The sequence below is a fragment of the Dipodomys ordii genome, unplaced genomic scaffold, assembly GCF_000151885.1.
Source record: "Dipodomys ordii isolate 6190 unplaced genomic scaffold, Dord_2.0 Scaffold52, whole genome shotgun sequence".
Lineage (NCBI taxonomy): Eukaryota > Metazoa > Chordata > Mammalia > Rodentia > Heteromyidae > Dipodomys > Dipodomys ordii.
Genome location: NW_012267268.1, coordinates 12,408,674 through 12,426,651, shown reverse-complemented (window position 1 = coordinate 12,426,651; position 17,978 = coordinate 12,408,674). Strand labels below are relative to the sequence as shown.

General features: G+C 36.9%; 1 protein-coding gene across 1 annotated transcript in view; it reads left to right on the top strand.

Annotated features, from left to right (window-relative positions):
• Positions 1 to 9,354, top strand: part of Map3k2 (mitogen-activated protein kinase kinase kinase 2) — a 45,975-nt gene extending 36,621 nt beyond the window's left edge. The window contains exons 15-16 of the mRNA XM_013020738.1: positions 4,372 to 4,549; positions 5,892 to 9,354. Of these exons, the coding sequence (XP_012876192.1) occupies positions 4,372 to 4,549; positions 5,892 to 6,117 (404 nt within the window). The 3' untranslated portion in view covers positions 6,118 to 9,354. The remainder of the gene's footprint in view (positions 1 to 4,371; positions 4,550 to 5,891) is intronic.
• Positions 9,355 to 17,978: the final 8,624 nt, after the last annotated feature.

Genomic DNA, 17,978 nt, shown 5'->3' with positions numbered 1-17,978 from the left:
TCCTTCCTTCCTTCCTTCCTTCCTTCCTTCCTTCCTTCCTTCCTTCCTTCCTTCCTTCGGATGGGACCTAGGACCCTTGGACATGCTAGGCAAGTGCTCCACTATTGTACTAAATTACTCTCTCAATTCCTTATTTTCTGGTCCTGGGACTTTTAGGGCTCTGTTGCTAAATTTTTGTGCTCAAGGCTATAGCTCTACTACTTGAGCCACACCTCTACTTCTGGCTATTTTGATCATTTATTGGAGATAAGAGTTTTGTGAACTTTCTTGTCTGGGCTGGCTTTGAACCATAATCCTCAGACCTCAGCCTGCTGAGTAGCTAGGATTACAGGTGTGAGCCACCTGTGCCCAGCTAGCTTATTCTTAAATGAGAATGGTAATAGTATCCCTATTAGAGGGTTGTTATAAGGTCTAAGTGAACTAATGCATGAAACATGCTTAAAGCAGTAACTGATACCTAGAAGCACTCAAAAGCTTGCTACTTTTGAGTGGATTTTGTTATCTAGGAAAGGAATAAAGAGAGAGAATGCAAAGAACCCTAAACTTGGGGCTCACACCTATAATCCTAGTTACTCAAGAGGCTGAGATCTGAGGATCATGGTTCAAAGCCAACCCCAAAGACAACCAGGGCAGGAAACTCTGTGATACTCTTATCTCCAATAAACCACTAGAAAACTGGAAGTAGTTCTATGGCTCAAGAGGTAGAGTGCTTGCTTTGAGCTGAAGAGTACAGGGACAGTGCCCAGGCCCAGAATTCAAGCTCCACAGCCGACAAAAAAAAAAAGAGAGAGAGAGAGAGAACCTCAGACTTAATTTTTGTATATTCTGATGTGGTTAAAGTTACGTGTGTGTGTGTGTGTGTGTGTGTGTGTGTGTGTGTCATGGGGCTTGAACTCTGGACCTGGGCACTGTCCCTCAGCTCTTCAGCTCAAGGCTAGCACTCTACCACTTGAGCCACAGCACCACTTCTGAGTTTCTGAGTGGTTTATTGGAGATAAGAGTCTCATGGACTTTGCTGACTGGGCTAGCTTTGAACGGTCCTCAGATCTCAGCCTCCCAAGTGGCTAGGATTACAAGTGTGAGCCACCCGGTGTCTGGCTCTGATGTTACTTTTTAATTTAATAAACTTCAGCTGTTTTTCAGGGACAAGTTACGTGAGTAAATGTATGAAGTAAAACCCCAGTAAAACCTGTCTTATAGGGCTGGGAAGGTGGCTCAGTGGTAGAGCGCTTGCCTTGCATGCATGAGTCCGTGGGTTTGATTCCTCAGCACCACATAAGCAAATAGCAAAAACCCGGAAGTGGCACTGGGGCTCAAGTGGTAGAGCGCTAGCCTTGAGCTGAAGAGCTGAGGGATAGCGCCCAAGCCTAGAGTTCAGGCCCCACGACCGGACCCCAACCCCCCCCCCAAAAAAAAAAAACTGTCTTGTAGATCATTGTAGTCCCAGCTATTCGGGAGACTGAGGTGGGAAGGTCAGGAGGCTAGCTTGAGCCCAAGAGATTAAGGTTAAATCTAGAGACCACATCTCAAAAAAAGGAACAAGGACAGATTCAAAAGGCAAGAAGAATGAAGGCAGACAACCTTAACAGACCAGATCAACTTTAATGAAGGTCAAAGAGGGACACCAGAATGATCTAAGGAGAGTCAAGAGACATGAGGCTTTAATGGGGCAGGTTAAATATTTCAGAGATGGTTGCTTTTATTTTATGACGATGTTTATTCATTTAATTTATATTTCTTTCCATTTATCTTTCTTTCCTTTGGGCTTGAACTTAGAGCTTTAGGCTTGCTACACAGGCACTTTGCCACATAAGCCTTCCTCTTAGCTCTTTTTGCTTCTAATTTTTTTAAGATAGGGTCTCTCTTGTTTGTTTTTGCAGGTCAGCCTAGATCATGATCCTCCTTCTATGCCTCTTGCATAGCTGGGATGACAGATGTATACCACCATAGTCAGCTCTTTTTTTTTTTTTTTTTAAGATGAAGTCTCACTAGTTTTTTGCCTGGCTTGCTTGAATCATAATTCTCTCAATTTCTGCCTCCTGAGATTGCAGACATCAACCATTGTGCCTGGCCCAGAGTAATTTAAGCAGTCAAGTAGCAATGTTATAGAGAAGATTACTGTACTGGGGCTCATTAGGCTTAAAATATGCAGAGAATAATCCTAGACTAGAGAGAGGCTTTGGAGAACATTAGGTTTAAAATATACAGAGAATAATCCTAGACTAGAGAGAGGCTTTGGAGAACATCAGTGATAAAGCTGACCAGAAACTGACCAGAAGCTTATGGTAGTGATGGAGAGTCTGCATTCTGTCCAATATAATATAGATTTTCTCCACTCCTCATCCTCCTAAATAGATGATTAAAAAACATACACACTAAAGAAAGGGTCAATAGTAGGAGCATAGCTAGAGTTGTAATGTGCTTGCATCGTATGTGAAAGGCCCTGGATTCAGTCCTCAGTACTGTGAAAATGTGAAGAGGGAACATGGTGGTGCATGCTTACAATATAAGCTCTCGATAGACTGAGGCAAGATATCACAAGTTGAGGCCCACCTGGGTATATGGTGAGACCTTATATCAGTACTCCCCCAAATGGCGAGGTCATCCAAAAGAAGAAAAGTCTGGGAAACAGTCACACCTAAGAGAAACTTAAGGAAACATAATAACTAAATGTAGTATGGGATCCTGGTAACTTAGGGAAAACTTAGTAACTCTGAACAAAAGATGTGGATTTTGGTTATTAATAGGGTATCAATATTAGTTTATTCTTAAGAATGTGTCTTACCTATGATGGTACTGATGATACTAGATGATAATAGGGGATACGTAAGTGTATGGGTAGGAACTCTGTCATAGCTTCACAATAATTTTATAAGTATAAAACTATCTAAAAGTTTATGAAAGGAAAAGCATTTAAAATTGAAATTGAGGGGTAAAATTATGCAAAAACATAGGGGATATATATAGGCAAAACAGAATGGTAAGAAAAATTTAGGGACTGGGAATGTGGCTTAGGTGGTAGAGTGCTTGCTTGGCCTGCATGAAGAGCCCTGGTTTCTACTCCTCAGTACCATTCAAGTGGTGTGGCTCAAGTGGTAGAGTGCTATCCTTGAGCAAAGGAAGCTCAGGGACAGTGCCAGGCTCTGAGTTCAAGCCCCAGGACTGGTGCACATGTGCACTCACACACACACACACACACACATACACACACACACAAAAGATAAGGTGTAGGTTCTATAGCAGGAGTATTAGGGGAAAGGATGGGTTCAAAAGGTGAGAAGAATGAAGGCAGACAAAGATACCAACCTCAACACACCAGATCAACTTTAATGAATGTTGAAAAGGGACACCAGAGTGATCTCAGGAGAGTCAGAGGACAGGAAGCATAATGGGGACAGGGGTGGAAGAACTTTAAGTAGTGTCATGGGTGGAGGTAGGGTCATAGTTAAGTAGCTGGAGGGTTCAAAGAGTTTCAAGAGTTATGATACAGGCCTGATCCCAGGAGCCTATTGTTTGAGCAAGTCCCCTGCTCTGCCAAGTGTGGCCTGCTTCCCACCTAGGGGGTGGGAAAGTGGATTTCCACTTTAAGATTATGGGCTGGAGAATTTTGGGAAGGTGGGGTGGTGAGTAGTTAGTGGGCCAAGCTATAGCAGCAACATTAAATTATAAGAACAAAGCAGATTCCCATCAGGGAGAAATACTGTAAGTTTTGATTCTGAAAGTCCTCCTCAGTTCCTGAGAAGAAGCTGGCTTCTGAGGGAAATTATCTTCAGCTATGTGCTTCTTGCTTTATGACCAAGAAACACAGGGGCCATGAGCCTGCTGAAGTTTTCTTGGGGCTTCACTGAGTTCTTTCATCTTTGTTTTTGTTTTTTTTTTTTTTTTGGGGCCCGAACGGGGGCCCCGGTGCTGTCCCTCAGCTCTTCAGCTCAAGGCTAGCACTCTACCACTTGAGCCACAGTGCCACTTCTGGCTTTTTTCTTTTTGCTTATGTGGTGCTGAGGAATCGAACCCAGGGTCTCATGCATGCAAGGCAAGCGCTCTACCACTGAGCCACCTTCCCAGCCCCTGAGTTCTTTCATCTTTGTCTGTGCCACTCCTACCTGTTCTCCCACTCCCACTCCTTCTCACTAAGCAAACCTTAACCTTTAGGTGTTCAGCTTGCAGCTGAACACAGTGTTCACATAGCAAGTCTGTAAGGATCACCCACTATGTAATTTGCTGCCTGCCAGGGCTTGCTGGAGGAGGAAAAGCAACCTAACTTGGGGGACAAAGATGCTAAGCAATCCTCTGCCATGGTTCTTTTATACTCTTTTGTATATTTCAGAATGGCAGTGACATTAATGAAATGGGGCTATTTCTTATTTTTAGGCGCAAATATCCTGCGAGATTCAACAGGCAATGTCAAACTAGGAGATTTTGGGGCCAGCAAACGACTTCAGACCATCTGTCTCTCAGGCACAGGAATGAAGTCTGTCACAGGCACTCCATACTGGATGAGCCCTGAAGTCATCAGTGGAGAAGGCTATGGCAGAAAAGCTGATATCTGGTAGGTTTGGATGAGTTTGCCTGAAAATTTATCTGCTTTCCTAGTATGTTTGAAATTACCAAGCCAGATTTTAAATTATCTTTTATACCTTGGAAGTAAAAAGTACAAATTGTAAATATCAGCATTTTCTTTTCACATTGTTCTTTATTCTTATCATATTCTTTTTATTATCTTTTAGTAGTTTTACAAAGGGCTTTCAGTTTAACATGTTGGTTTATGAATATAATACATCTTCATCATTATCATCCTTTCCCTCATTCTCCCCATCTCTCCTAAGTCCACCCATCTCCTCAAATTTAACAACCATTTTTATTATGGCTTGTTGGAGCTTATAATTAATGAAATACTTTGTCTTTGAAACTATTTTCTCTTTTTCAAGAAGAATTTTGTCTTATGCATAAAAAAACTGTCTTGTTCTAAAAACTTAAAAGTAATCTTCACTGTCAAGTATCTTAAATTTATTTAATGATTAATTGCTTAAAAGTTCTAAGATAGGTTATAAAATGACTGTTTCCTACTTCCTACCGAGGGGAAATTTTAATAGGTATTTTAGGTACCTGAAGGCAAATAGTTTCTAATACTGTATTTTTTATAAGATGGTTAGAAAATTGTATTAAAAGTATGAGTAATTTCTTTGTCTATTTTTGTTGTGATGATAATTGTATGTTTTACTGAATTTGAGAGGGACACTAGGAATGGAACCCTGTGTTATCTAACACATGCTAGGTAAGAGCCATGCTAGGTATACCACTGAGGTATATACCTCCAGCCCTTTGTTGATTTTTTTAAATTTAAATTTTAGTTTGTAGACCTAGTCTGTCTTTTCTAGCTGACTTGGATCACACTGTTTAGCCTCAATCTCAAGAACCTCCTTCTTCAGCCTCCTTAGGACTGAGATTCTAGGTACATGCCACCATGCCCAGCTACTGATAATACATATTTCAATTACAGTTTTCTGCAATTACAACCTTAAAAAACTGGTAACCACTTAAAAAAGCTTTAATTTTTTTTTTGGGGGGGGGTCCCAGTCCTGGGGTTTGAACTAAGGGCCTGGGTACTGTCCCTGAGCTTCTTTTGCTCAAGACTAGCACTCTATCATTTGAACCACAGTACTATTTCTGGCTTTCTGTTTATGTAGTACTGAGGAATCAAACCCAGGGTTACATGCATGTTAGGCAAGCACTCTACTACTAAACCACATTCCTAGCTCCAAAAGTTTAAACTTTAAATCAAGTCATATAAATGTATGTGGACTTTATTCTTATTTCTCATTTTTCTGGTTAACCAGCTTTCTTTTCTCATTGTTACCGCTTATGTAATGTATTATTTGTTTCTTTTTTAGGAGTGTAGCATGTACTGTGGTAGAAATGCTAACTGAAAAGCCACCTTGGGCTGAATTTGAAGCAATGGCTGCCATCTTTAAGATTGCCACTCAGCCAACAAACCCAAAGTTGCCACCTCATGTCTCAGACTATACTCGAGACTTCCTCAAAAGGATTTTTGTAGAGGCCAAATTGAGACCATCAGCTGATGAACTCCTGCGGCACATGTTTGTGCATTATCACTAGCAACCAGCCTGCTGTGCCTGTACCCAGTTCCCATCCTGTTCGTTCACCTTCTCTCTGACTGCACTTTTCTTTCATTAAAAAAAAGAGAGAGAGATGGGGGGGGAAGACAAGAGGGAAAGTATTTCTCTTGATTATTGGTTAAATTTGTTTAATAATAATAGTAATCTAAATTTTATATTTAATCTTTTTTCTCCTTAGAAGAACTTGAAGCTTTTAATTTTTATAATGTACTGATGTGGTTGAGAAAGACAAAGCACTTTAGTACATATTCACTCTTTTTAGAATAAACAAATCATTTGGAGTATATAGTTGGTAGTCTTTCCATGCATCACTTATTCTATTGGTGGTGACAAGGAGACATGGTCAACAAGGATAAGAAAATAATGTACAATTTGTAGTTTTTAGTGATAATTTAAAGTAGATCCTCATTTGTAGGTTTGAACCCTAAATTTGAGTTAGGGTAGGTACTCAACTTAAAGAATACAGGTTTTTTTTTTTTACATCTGTATTCTTTAGATCCTAACCTCTGTCTACCAAGCTTTTTGCTCAGTAGGAATCTTGATAGAAGATATGAATCTCTAAGAAGTATGTTAATTTGTCAACCAGTATAATAAGCAAATACACTATAATAGATCCATGTTACTGGAATCTTTAGACTTTGAGGGCTAGCTTTCTGCTAAAAAATACCAAGACAATAATACTTTATTTGTAAACAGATAGGGGAAGTCATTGAGTATAACCAACTAAAAGATTTTTTTCATTAAATATATGAACAGTTACCACATTTGCCAAGTAAATAGAAATGATAAATGACAGAACCAAGTATTTAGTATATGTTAAACTATGTTCTTGAGGGGAAGTCCCAAAATTAAGGAATTGGGAAATAATAAAAATCATGTATATGGTCTTCTTATTTCCAGTCACTGATTTCCTGTAGGTAATGGTCTTTAGAAACTAAAAGTTCAGCCTTAAGTATTCTTATGTTAAAACCAGTGTCTTGAGATAAAACCTTTGTTCTCAGGATCAGAGAATACTAAAATGTGTCAGAAAAACAGATATGTAAAGCACCGAGGGTGTCAGTGGCTTGGGGTAATTTTACTTCCTTTGTTATTTGGCAATACCTGGAGCCATTTTTTGTGTATCACAATTGAGAAGATACTACTGGCATTTAGTGGTAGAGGCCAGGATGCTGCTAAAGTAGATGCCATTATGCAGGATAGCATCCCCAAATTCTTCTGCCCCAAATGTCAAAAAGTGCCTAGACTGAGAAATCCTGATATAGATGCAAGTCCACGTTATAAATTGAAAGCAGGTATTTGCAGAAATGCAAATATCAGAGAGAAATATGTACAATAAAATGAGGGTTCATAAGAAGAAATACCACTACTTTAAGTTAGGGGTGAAAGATCTCAACAAATAGAATTCACTTCCTTACTAACTATAGATTATACCGAAATCAGCTCTTCCATTCTAGAAACAAAATGAGTTTGAATATCAAGCCTTTAAAAAACTCAGTATCTGCTTATATTCTTTCCTTAAAAGTCTATTCATAATTATGAGCAAAAAAAAGCGCCTATCAAAACAAGTTGTTTACTACCAGCAAGAAGGTTAATACACTGCTGGGTACTTGCAGTATAAAGTATGCACTGAGGACAAGGATATTAAATGGAAAGAGACAGCTGGGAAAGATCCCATGATCTCTAATGAAATTGTGCTGCTACAAAAGATGAGGATAAGTCATTTGGCCATTTGAAGATTTTTCAGCATATTAAAGCAAATGCTAAGTACTTCATTTTTAAAGGTCTAGAAATAATCATCTTCCCAGAGGATTTCAATATGATGCCTTTCATTGATCCCTAAGAAAACTGAGGTGTTATTTTCGGCCACAAGGTATGCTTATTTATCAATTCTTTGAAGTTAGGTAGATCTTGGTTTAATTCATCAAGGTCCTTCCTAACTGTCATTTCCCTGCAAGAATGTTTGAAATTCCATTAACTGGTCTGAAAGTCAAAGCACAAAATTAACACTTACACTCTGAAAAATCAAAGGAAGCAGCTAGCAAAAAAAAAAAAAAAGAATTAGGTGCCTCTAACCTTGGTAAATAAGCTAGCTGCCTAATCTTAGCTAGAAATATGGTCTCCACATGTGTTGATTTATTACAGTTTTCTCATCTTTGATTAATGATGACATCTTTTGTACTTGAGGAAGATCATGGTATCTGGACCAGTGGATTTTCCCCTCATTTCTTTGTATTATGTGGTTTTGATTCCCTTTGGCTCATTTTTGGTCAGGATAAACAGCAGTACAGAATCTGAGGCAAATGTTCTTCAAAGATAAATCTAGGGAGACTGTGAAACTCAGAGCAGAATTGTTGGCTTTTTTTCAGTCTCCTTTTTCTAAATGCTATAGAAAATGATGGCACCTAAAAAAAAAACTAACACTGTTACAAAATACCTTTGCTTTATAAGAAAAATGTTAGCTATGGGAAAATAATGTTCTTTATGTAAAGACTTAAAATAGACTAATAGTTTACAGGCATATTATAGAATATGTTGTGAATTTATTTCAGACAACTTATAAAGGTACCAAAAACTACAATGAAAGTACATATATATATATAACTCCTGGAACAGAAAAACTTGAAATTGTGGTAGGGGGAGTAAAAGACCAAAAGTACATTTTAAAAAGAGACTTTAGAAAAACTGTTATCAGAAGAAATTAAATATTACACTCCATTGTTTTCTTCTTTCTAATAATGGTATGTATCGACAAAACTAAATTTGAACTTTGAAAGTAACTTTAAATGTATTTTGGGTTTTTTTTTTTTAATGTATAACTGATTCTTCTATACTGTAATGTTTCTTTGCAAAGGCTGGAAAATGGCCAGACTGCTGACTTTGTGCCTTTCAAATGCATTCTGCTTTGACAGTAGCAGATGTTTTGGTGCTGGAGAAGATTCACTAGCAGTCTTCTTTGTGCTTTTCAGGAAATATCTTCCTACTTAGGCCTTGAGCGATTCAGGCACATGACTTAGGATTGGACCAAATATAAGATCTGTCTCATTGTAAAAAGCGTGAGTTGAATGAAATGACTAAAAATATTACAATGACAGATAGAAATTTTGATGAGTTAGTAATTCCTTAAAATATATTTAAAGGTTTGAGGTTAGAGGTGTGACTCAGTTGGTAGAGTGCTACCCAGTGAATGACAACATCAAGTACAGAATTCAAATCCTGGTCTCAGCCCTAAAAATATATATATATAATATACATATATATGTATATGTGTGTATATATATATATGTATATATATATGTGTGTGTGTATATATATATGTATGTATGTGTATATATATATATGTAAAGGTACACTGAGACTGCCAGGGGGAAAAAAAGGTACACTGACTTTGAAATTTTCAGAGTGAACTGTCTTGAAGTTTTTCAGCATTTTTTGCTTATTTACAAACAGCTCTAGCTTAAAAAATGACTAAAACTATTGCCTTAGGAAGTTTTATAAGGCACCCTTACATAATGTGTTTGAGATTGACTATTAATGCAAATGCTGAAATATAATAGAGAAACTGAAATTTGGATATCAGATAAATTGAATTGGTTTTTATTTGAGACTTATTATTACTAATACAGACCACATAAAAAAGGTAAAGTGCTTCTTGAGAGTAGCATTCTGCTACACAGGGCAGGTCTGAGGTATTCCAGAGGTGGAGTTATTAGATGTTTATAATATACTTTGCATATTATAAAATTTGTAAAATCACTAAGAACATCAAATCAAATCAAATCTGAATAGTTCTTCAGGATACCCAAGCCAGATGCAGACTCTTTGGCCATGGCAGGGTTTTGTGCCAACGATTTCATTTGAGTTTTAGGAACCAGTAGCTCAATTTAAAATCCTCTAGTGCCAATCAACTATATAAATTTATTCATCTTTTTTAAAAGTGTGAATCATTTTCATTTCCTTATACAGTAATTGCAGCTTGCAACATTAGATGGTATATTAACATCTTTAAGAGGTCACAGTTTAGGAGGAGGAACATGGGCAAATGGAGTTATTTTATAGTATACCCTCACAGTTCAGCACTGATGTTTAAAAGAATTATAGATTTTTTTGAAGTAAGAAAGCAGTTTGGAGTAATCATTAGCTGTTATAAATTGAAAAGTCATTAATAACAGAGATTAGAAGTATCCCCAAGTTGGAGGGGACCCCCCCCCCCACTACAGATCAGATGACCTGTCTCTCAGGATCCTATCTTACCATAAAATGCAGCCTCTGCTCAAAAAGTCCCAGAGATAGGGAGCATCTATCCATAACACAGTGTTACTTTTTTTTCTTTTGAAGAAAAATGTTTTCTTTTGGTTTAAAATATAGAAATATATTTGAAACTGAACTCTACAGACCATATTGTTTTTATCATTAAGCTTGGCATTTGTTTAACTGTAATGTTCATATTCACTTGAATTTTAAGATTGGTTAAATGTTAATGGAAAGCAGTTTGTTAATTTTTAGTAGTGCCTTTTTCTCTGTATGCCTTAATTTTATTTTATATTACTAATTCAAGTTACCCAACAAAATGAAGATTTTTCCAAAATCAGTAGACTTCAAGAGGTCATTTGGCCTTAGACTATGTATTGGTCCTTAATGTCTGCTTACTTCCTCCTACCCTTTTCTACCTCCTTTTTTTTTTTTAAGTGTTAGGAGGGAAACATTAGCAGTTGTCTGTGATAGTCTGTAGTTTCTACTAGACATAAATCCCTAAAGTAAGCATAGAAAGAGGTATTCTCATTCTAAAGAGATAAGTTATTTTCTGGATTGATGACTTGATTTTTTATTGGCATTGTCCAAGTTCTTTGTAATATTGTGGTTCAGTTGTGATTTCAATAGCCCAGCTGAAGTGGTGATTTTTGCCCTAAATTGGTCATGTAAATTATTTACAGCTGATGAGGCAATGATGTAGGGAAATCTGGAGATAGCTAATTCAAATCCTTAGAATTATTAAAATTTTAATCCTTAACATTTTGGCTAATGCTGTAGCTTACTCTTCTATAAAGTGTGTGTGTGTGTGTGTGTGTGTGTGTGTGTGTGTTGGTATTTGGGGTAGGTGTGGGTAAGAACAAAAGAAAGAAAAGTTTGGATGTTCAATTAGATCAGTCTCTGTTCTTGGAAGAACAGCTCAAAAATGTATGACCTACTGACAATAGGATGAAAGTAATCATTCTTAAGTCGGTTTTCCATAATTAGCTAGTACAAATGATTATCTAATAAAGGTATTTATTATAAATTGCCAAGTTCTTGGTTGTTAAAAATAGACTAAAGCTCAATTTGTGTGTTTATGTGTAGAATAATGAGCTTTCATGTACTAAATAGAAAGTAACTGATCTTAGGTAGTTCTTTATAAACTTTTTGGAATAGTATTTCTGTCAGATATCTGGACAAGTTTTCTTAGCTTACTAAGTATTCAGAAAGAAATTATCTTATATGTCTTCTTTGGTTGGCTAGCAAAGGTGTGCTGTGGAGCCCTCTTTCTTCATAGCTGTCTTTGGCATTGCTTTGACTTCTGCTATGGTCTGGACTAGATGCCCTAATAGGCTTGGGAAATATGAGGCTAGGTATCTTTCTCTTCTCACCTTTCAGAGCTGTAGATGGTAACGGAGCTCTTGAGAGCCCAGAAATGTCTTTTCTCAGAGATAGTAAGGGTGATCAGGGTTGGACTTCAGGAAAGTGAGGGAAGAATCATACTTGTAATAAGGAAGATAAATAAATTGTCTGTAATCTCTATACAGTCACATATATAATTCTTCATGGTTTTTGTACATTTTAATTGTCAAGTTATATGGTATTTTTGTTAATAACATCAAAAGAATTAAACCACTGACTCCTTTCAGTCAGTCCCTCTGCCTGTCTTAATTGCATCATAATCTGTATTATCAGAATCACTTTAAACCAAAGCTTTTATATTCCCTGCACACATAGCCAAAATGAGTTCCCTGTTACATCTGCCCACTTGTGAGCTAATAGATAACAAATGACAAAACAGGTACTAGTAGAATTTGTCTCCCAGTCTTTCCTTCAAGGAGAGGACAGGTGCTCAGTGTTTGCATTTAGACATGCAGAATTTACTCCAACAATTTAGGAGCTTTATAGACTACAAACTTTAGCGTGTACACGTGCCAATCTTGTTAGCGTCACTTCACCATAGATGCATGTAGATATGTATTGTCTGATGCCTCAGATTGGTGGCGTGTTTTCTTCCTAGTGTCTTAACATTTATGAGCTTGTGTTTGTTTGACTTGAGGGGCATTTCAGCAGTTCTGTGAAAAAAAGTTATGGACTGATGTCTGCTTTGTGCCATAGATATTCAGAGCATAAGGAAGTTTCTGCTCTTTAATGTATGCGTAGAATTTGTCTTTAGTTAAGAATTTCTGAACCTCCTAATGCCAGTTGAGAAAAGTTTATGATTATCCTGTAAAGCATTTTTGTGTTGACTTATTTATATTTTTTTAGAACTTCGTTTTTAAAACCAAATGTAACTAGTGATAATTTTAGCATTAGCATTACATGGAGGGAAGAGATGAGTAGTTACATCTTAAACTCTTCTAGATACTTAGACTCTAAAAGGGATTTATATGTTCTCATTTTTCCAAAGACTTCTACCTAGAATAAGGAGAAAAGGACTTAGTGGAAACATTTGAGCTGGGATGGCTAGGGTCAGAAGAAGGTGGGCCAAACCCTTGCAGTATACCCTATTCAATTAAAAAAGTACAGTATCTAGGGATAAGAGGACTTATTTAAACACAATAAATTGTTCTAATACAATCTTAAGTAAAAGGTTTACATTTTTTTCTATCACTGTTCGTTTTAAAATTTGCTACCCTGCATTCTGAAATATTATATAAGAGTTACTACCAAAAATACTTTCGATGTGTGACATCTCTTACATTTCACATGGTTCTTTTTATTCACTGTAAATAAAAGTAAATGGATAAATTTAAAATGAATTTAATTGTTGCATATTATGAGTATCAATTTGTAAATTTACCCTTTGACTTAATGTACATTTTTTTAAATGTAGCCATTAAATTCTCTATATTTAACCTATTGGTTTCTCTCAGTAAATGTTTTTAATCTCAGTTAAATGGGCAGTTTATAATTATGTACAAAGATTTTGTTTCCTATCAAGGTTGACTTTTTGCACATTTTTAGAAGTGTTTTATTTGTACACTGATTTATACTCTGACCAATAATTGTTGAGTGTATGAGCTCATGAATGGGTGCATTGAACTACTGTCTGTGTCTCTTAAGTTTGAATTTTCAAGGTATGTCCATCAGTTACTGCACTGCCATAACTGACTCTTGCTTTTACAGAGTATACCTACCTGTCTGTGGTTCTATCTTTGTTAGAGAACTCAGGAGTTCAACATTACTTTCTTTCTTTATTTTTTTTTAACTGTATTCTAAAATCCATTACTAAGTTGAAAGTATTCTTTGTATCTCTGTATCAGGGGATGTGTGTTTGTGTGAAGATGTCTTTTTATGTCTGTATGTAGATGTATATATATATATCCCCCAAAAATTCTTACCTTCATTTCATTTCTACATTTTTATGAACTTGTTTTATAAGGGTACTATTTAGTTAGGATAATTACGTATATATAAAGGTTTTCTGAGAGATGATTTACTATATGAATATATTTTCAGCTGGCTGATCAAAATATTTTTTTAATTTTTTTTAACCATTCAAGATGTATTTGTATTTCCAGATTGAATACACATTTTACTTAAAGTTCAGTTAGAACATACTTGCAAAAAAAAGCATTGAACTCTCTTTGACACTTCTATGAAAAAAAATAAGAGAAAAAATAAGCAGTAGCAAACATATACTGTGTCCACTAACATGGCCTTTGAATTCTCAGAGCTATGAAAAAATGTCAGAAACTAAATTGGTTTGAAGAGATGTCAAAAATTGTTATATCTCCAGTTGCTGTAGGCCTGACCTATAAACATTTTCTTTATCCTACTCCAGAAGATTTATCTTTTCGCTTATCCCTTAGCAAGGCTAGACTGGATTTATAAACAATACATTGACATATTATGATTCTCTGTAACTGACTATAAAATTGGGTTAGAAATGTCCAAATATATATTGTTATAACTTTAATTTTTACACTGTAGTGTATGTTTTAAGTAACTGGCAGAAAAAGAATTGGAAATTTGTTTTCCAATTTGACAATGTTATTGTATTTTTTAAAAGTTTGTTTTTAATATGCAGTACCACATAAAATTACTTGTATTCGGAATAAAGTCCACTGATGCAGTTGAATGTCACTGTGCTTATTATGTTCAAAGGAACCCATGTGATTGGAAAATAACCAGAATCCAAATACAATGTGAGATGTGCCACATTTCATGCACATTTTGAGTTTGTATTGTTCCTTCAAAATTGTGCTTGTAAAGATGTATAGAATTCCTGAGTTTTATAATTTCTGTGTATCTACTTGCTTTTTTTCTTGGTAAATAGCTTTTTAAAAAATCTAATATAAAAGAAACCAGGTTTATATTTTGTTAGTGACCAACGATTTGTTTCTATGGAAATTTGTATATTGTTGGCACATGTCTTTTGTTTAGACTATCATGCATGAAGGCCTGCAATAAGTAGTAAAATGAAAATTGCTTTTTCTTACATGTTCATTTTTTGAAAAGATTGTGGTACAAAGGCATACTTAAGTAACCTTCTGGACTATGGAATGGATATAAATGAATGGCACTTTGAGCGTTAATAAAGCTAATATTTATTTCCACTGTTATTGGTTTGTCCAATTATGTTCTTGGATAGTGTGTTCACAAATATTTTCTCTTGCTTAAGTTGGTCACTTTCAGGGAATCCAAGCACAGACTAACCTAAAAATATTGAAACTAAACTGAATTTTTTGGGTACCTAACCCTATAATTTCCACTCAACTTATTCCTCTTTTTGTGTAGGCATGACTACCCAAATTGAACTTAGCAATGATTAAAAGGGAATACAAAGTTTACTGACTTACTACGAAGTGTAAGAAATGGTCTTCCATCCAGTATTGTAGCTTTCATAGAAAATGAATGACTCAGTGCAAGCCAGAAGCCTAGGAATCTAGTACATCCTCTTACCCAGAAAATTTTATAATCTAGGAATAGATCTTGTGGAAATGATTTTGAGCATTTATCTATATCTTTGTTTGTATCCATACAGACATACATGCCTCAAATTAAAAATCTAAATGTGTAACAATGGACAATGGGGGCTCTCATAAGAAAACACAAACCAGGTTTATTACTTTAACAACAGAAATTTGCTGTCTTACAGTTCTAAAGTCTCTAAAGTCTGGAATCAAGGCATCGGCTTAAAGCATTATCATTCCAGCGTTTGTTGCCATCTTCACATGGTTATACCCCTCTGCCTGCTTCTGTTGCTACCCCTCTGCCTGCTTCTGTTGCTTGGTATGTGTTTCTCTGGTTTATAAGGACATCAGTCATTGAATTAAAGCCTACCCTCGTGTCTTTAACTTGATAGCCTTTTAAGGTCACATTCGGAGGCACAAGTGATTAGGACTTTGAGGTGTGTGTGTGTGTGTGTGTGTGTGTGTGTGTGTGTGTGTGACATTCGGAGACACAAGTGGTTAGGACTTTGAGGTGTGTGTGTCACATTTGGAGGCACAAATGATTAGGACTTTGAGGTGTGTGTGTGTGTTCTGGGCCTGGACACTGTCCTTTAGCATTTTCATTTTAAGGCTGGCACCTAGCCACAACTCCACAGCCAGCTTTGGAAAGGAGAGTCCCACAGACTGGTTTTGAGCCACGATCTTCAAATCTCAGCCTCCTGAGTAGCTAGGATTATAGGTGTGAGCCACTGACATCCAAATATCTTTTGTTTTGTTTTTTTTTTTGGTCCGGTTGTGGGCCCCGAACTCTGGGCCTGGGCGCTGTCCTTCAGCTCTTCAGCTCAAGGTTAGCACTCTACCACTTGAGCCACAGCACCACTTCCGGCTTTTTTTCTTTTTGCTTATGTGGTGCTGAGGAATCGAACCCAGGGCCTCATGCATGCAAGGCAAGCACTCTACCACTGAGCCATCTTCCCAGCCCCCAAATACCTTTTTTATAGAGAGTTCACACATAAAAACCCAATCTGCTCTCTAGTTCTTGATAGCCTTCTCACATGCAAGTAGATTCACTCTGTCTCAGCATCCACAGAAACCATGTCAAGTCTAACCTTTATTACCCTTGACCTGTGAAACAACGAATTACTTCGAAATTACAATGGTGAGACAGAAAAGGATAGGCATTCCCATTCTTGAAGTATCTGGATAAGGGTCGAGATATAGGAAGGAAAAATACTTGGTTATCCTAAGCAAGCCTGAAATGTGGCAGGGCAAATTGGGCTGGATTTTTAAGGCTTGGGAATAGTCATCATTGTCTCAAAGTACTGTCCACAGAGCTTGCTGGGCCTACCAGTCATGTGGCATGGAAATGGGGTGATGGTATAAGAACCCAATGAGAGCATCCTCTTCAGATCCTTTTGTTGGTGGTGGTAGTGGTGGTTGTGGGGCTTGAACTCAGGGCCTAGGCGCTGTCCCTGAGCTTCTTTGTGCTCAAGACTCGAAGGATGATGTATTTACAGCTATAGAGCCTGCCTGTAGAATCTCAGAAGCCCTATGGTGTTCCTTCATTTTTATCACTTCTTCTTACCCCTTCATTCTAAACTGCCCAAGTTCTAGAGATAGTTGATTGCCTGTTATAATTGGCTTTCCAGTGATACATATCTTCAGTGTTTTCTCCCCAGTATTCTTCCTTATTCTTACAATATGAATATGCTCAGAAGCACCCAAATTTTCAAGTTCTTTTTGCTTAACAACTTTTGTGTATATATTTCTCATATTTAAATTTGTGAATAGAAATTTCTTTAGTAAAATATTCAAATATTCAAAATGTTCAATTTAGCAGGGTACAGGTGGCTCACGCCACCTAGCTACTCAGGAGGCTGGGATCTGAGAATTGAGGTTCAAAGCCAGCTCAGGCAGGAAAGGTCATGAAATTCTTACCTCCATTTAGCCACCAAAAAGTTGGAAGGGGAACTGTGGCTCAAGTGGTAGTGCAGTAGTTTTGAGTACAAAAGCGCAACTCAAGTCCCTAGGCTCTGATTTCAAGTCCCAGCACCCACCCTCCCAAAAAAAGATCCAAGTTGATCATTTACAATTCATACTTTCTACTCAGTGGAACACAGTTCACCCTGTAATATTTGTTGCTGCTTTAAAAAAAATTGCGTGTGTGTGTGTGTAGAACTGTACTTAAAAAGACAAATTCAGGTTGGCAATGTGGCTTAGTGGTAGAGTGCTTACCTAGTATGCATGAAGCCCTAAGTTGGAATCCTCAGTACTACATAAACACAAAAGGCCAGAAGTGGCTCTGTGGCTCAACTGGTAGAGTTCTAGCCTTGAGTAAAAAGCTGAGGGACAGCCCTGACTTCATCAAGCCCAGGACTGGGGGGAGAAAAAAAACCTTACAATTTCAGGCATGTTGTCTACTATTTTACAGTTTAAAAAAAAACCCTTTCTAATAAGAACAGATGCCTCATTTCCATCTGAAGCACTCCAATCATATTGAATTATATATTTCTACTTAATAATTGATACAGGCAACAATTCTGTCCCTTCAAAGTTCAGCCTCTTCTCTATACTCAGTTCCAAACTCCTTCAACATTTTTAGGTATTTCTAGCAACAGCACCGTATTTTCCTGTACTATCTGAATACTCAGGGTTTTCAAAATAAATCAACAAGAAATAGACATCTCCAATGAGAAAGGAAGCAAGACACTTG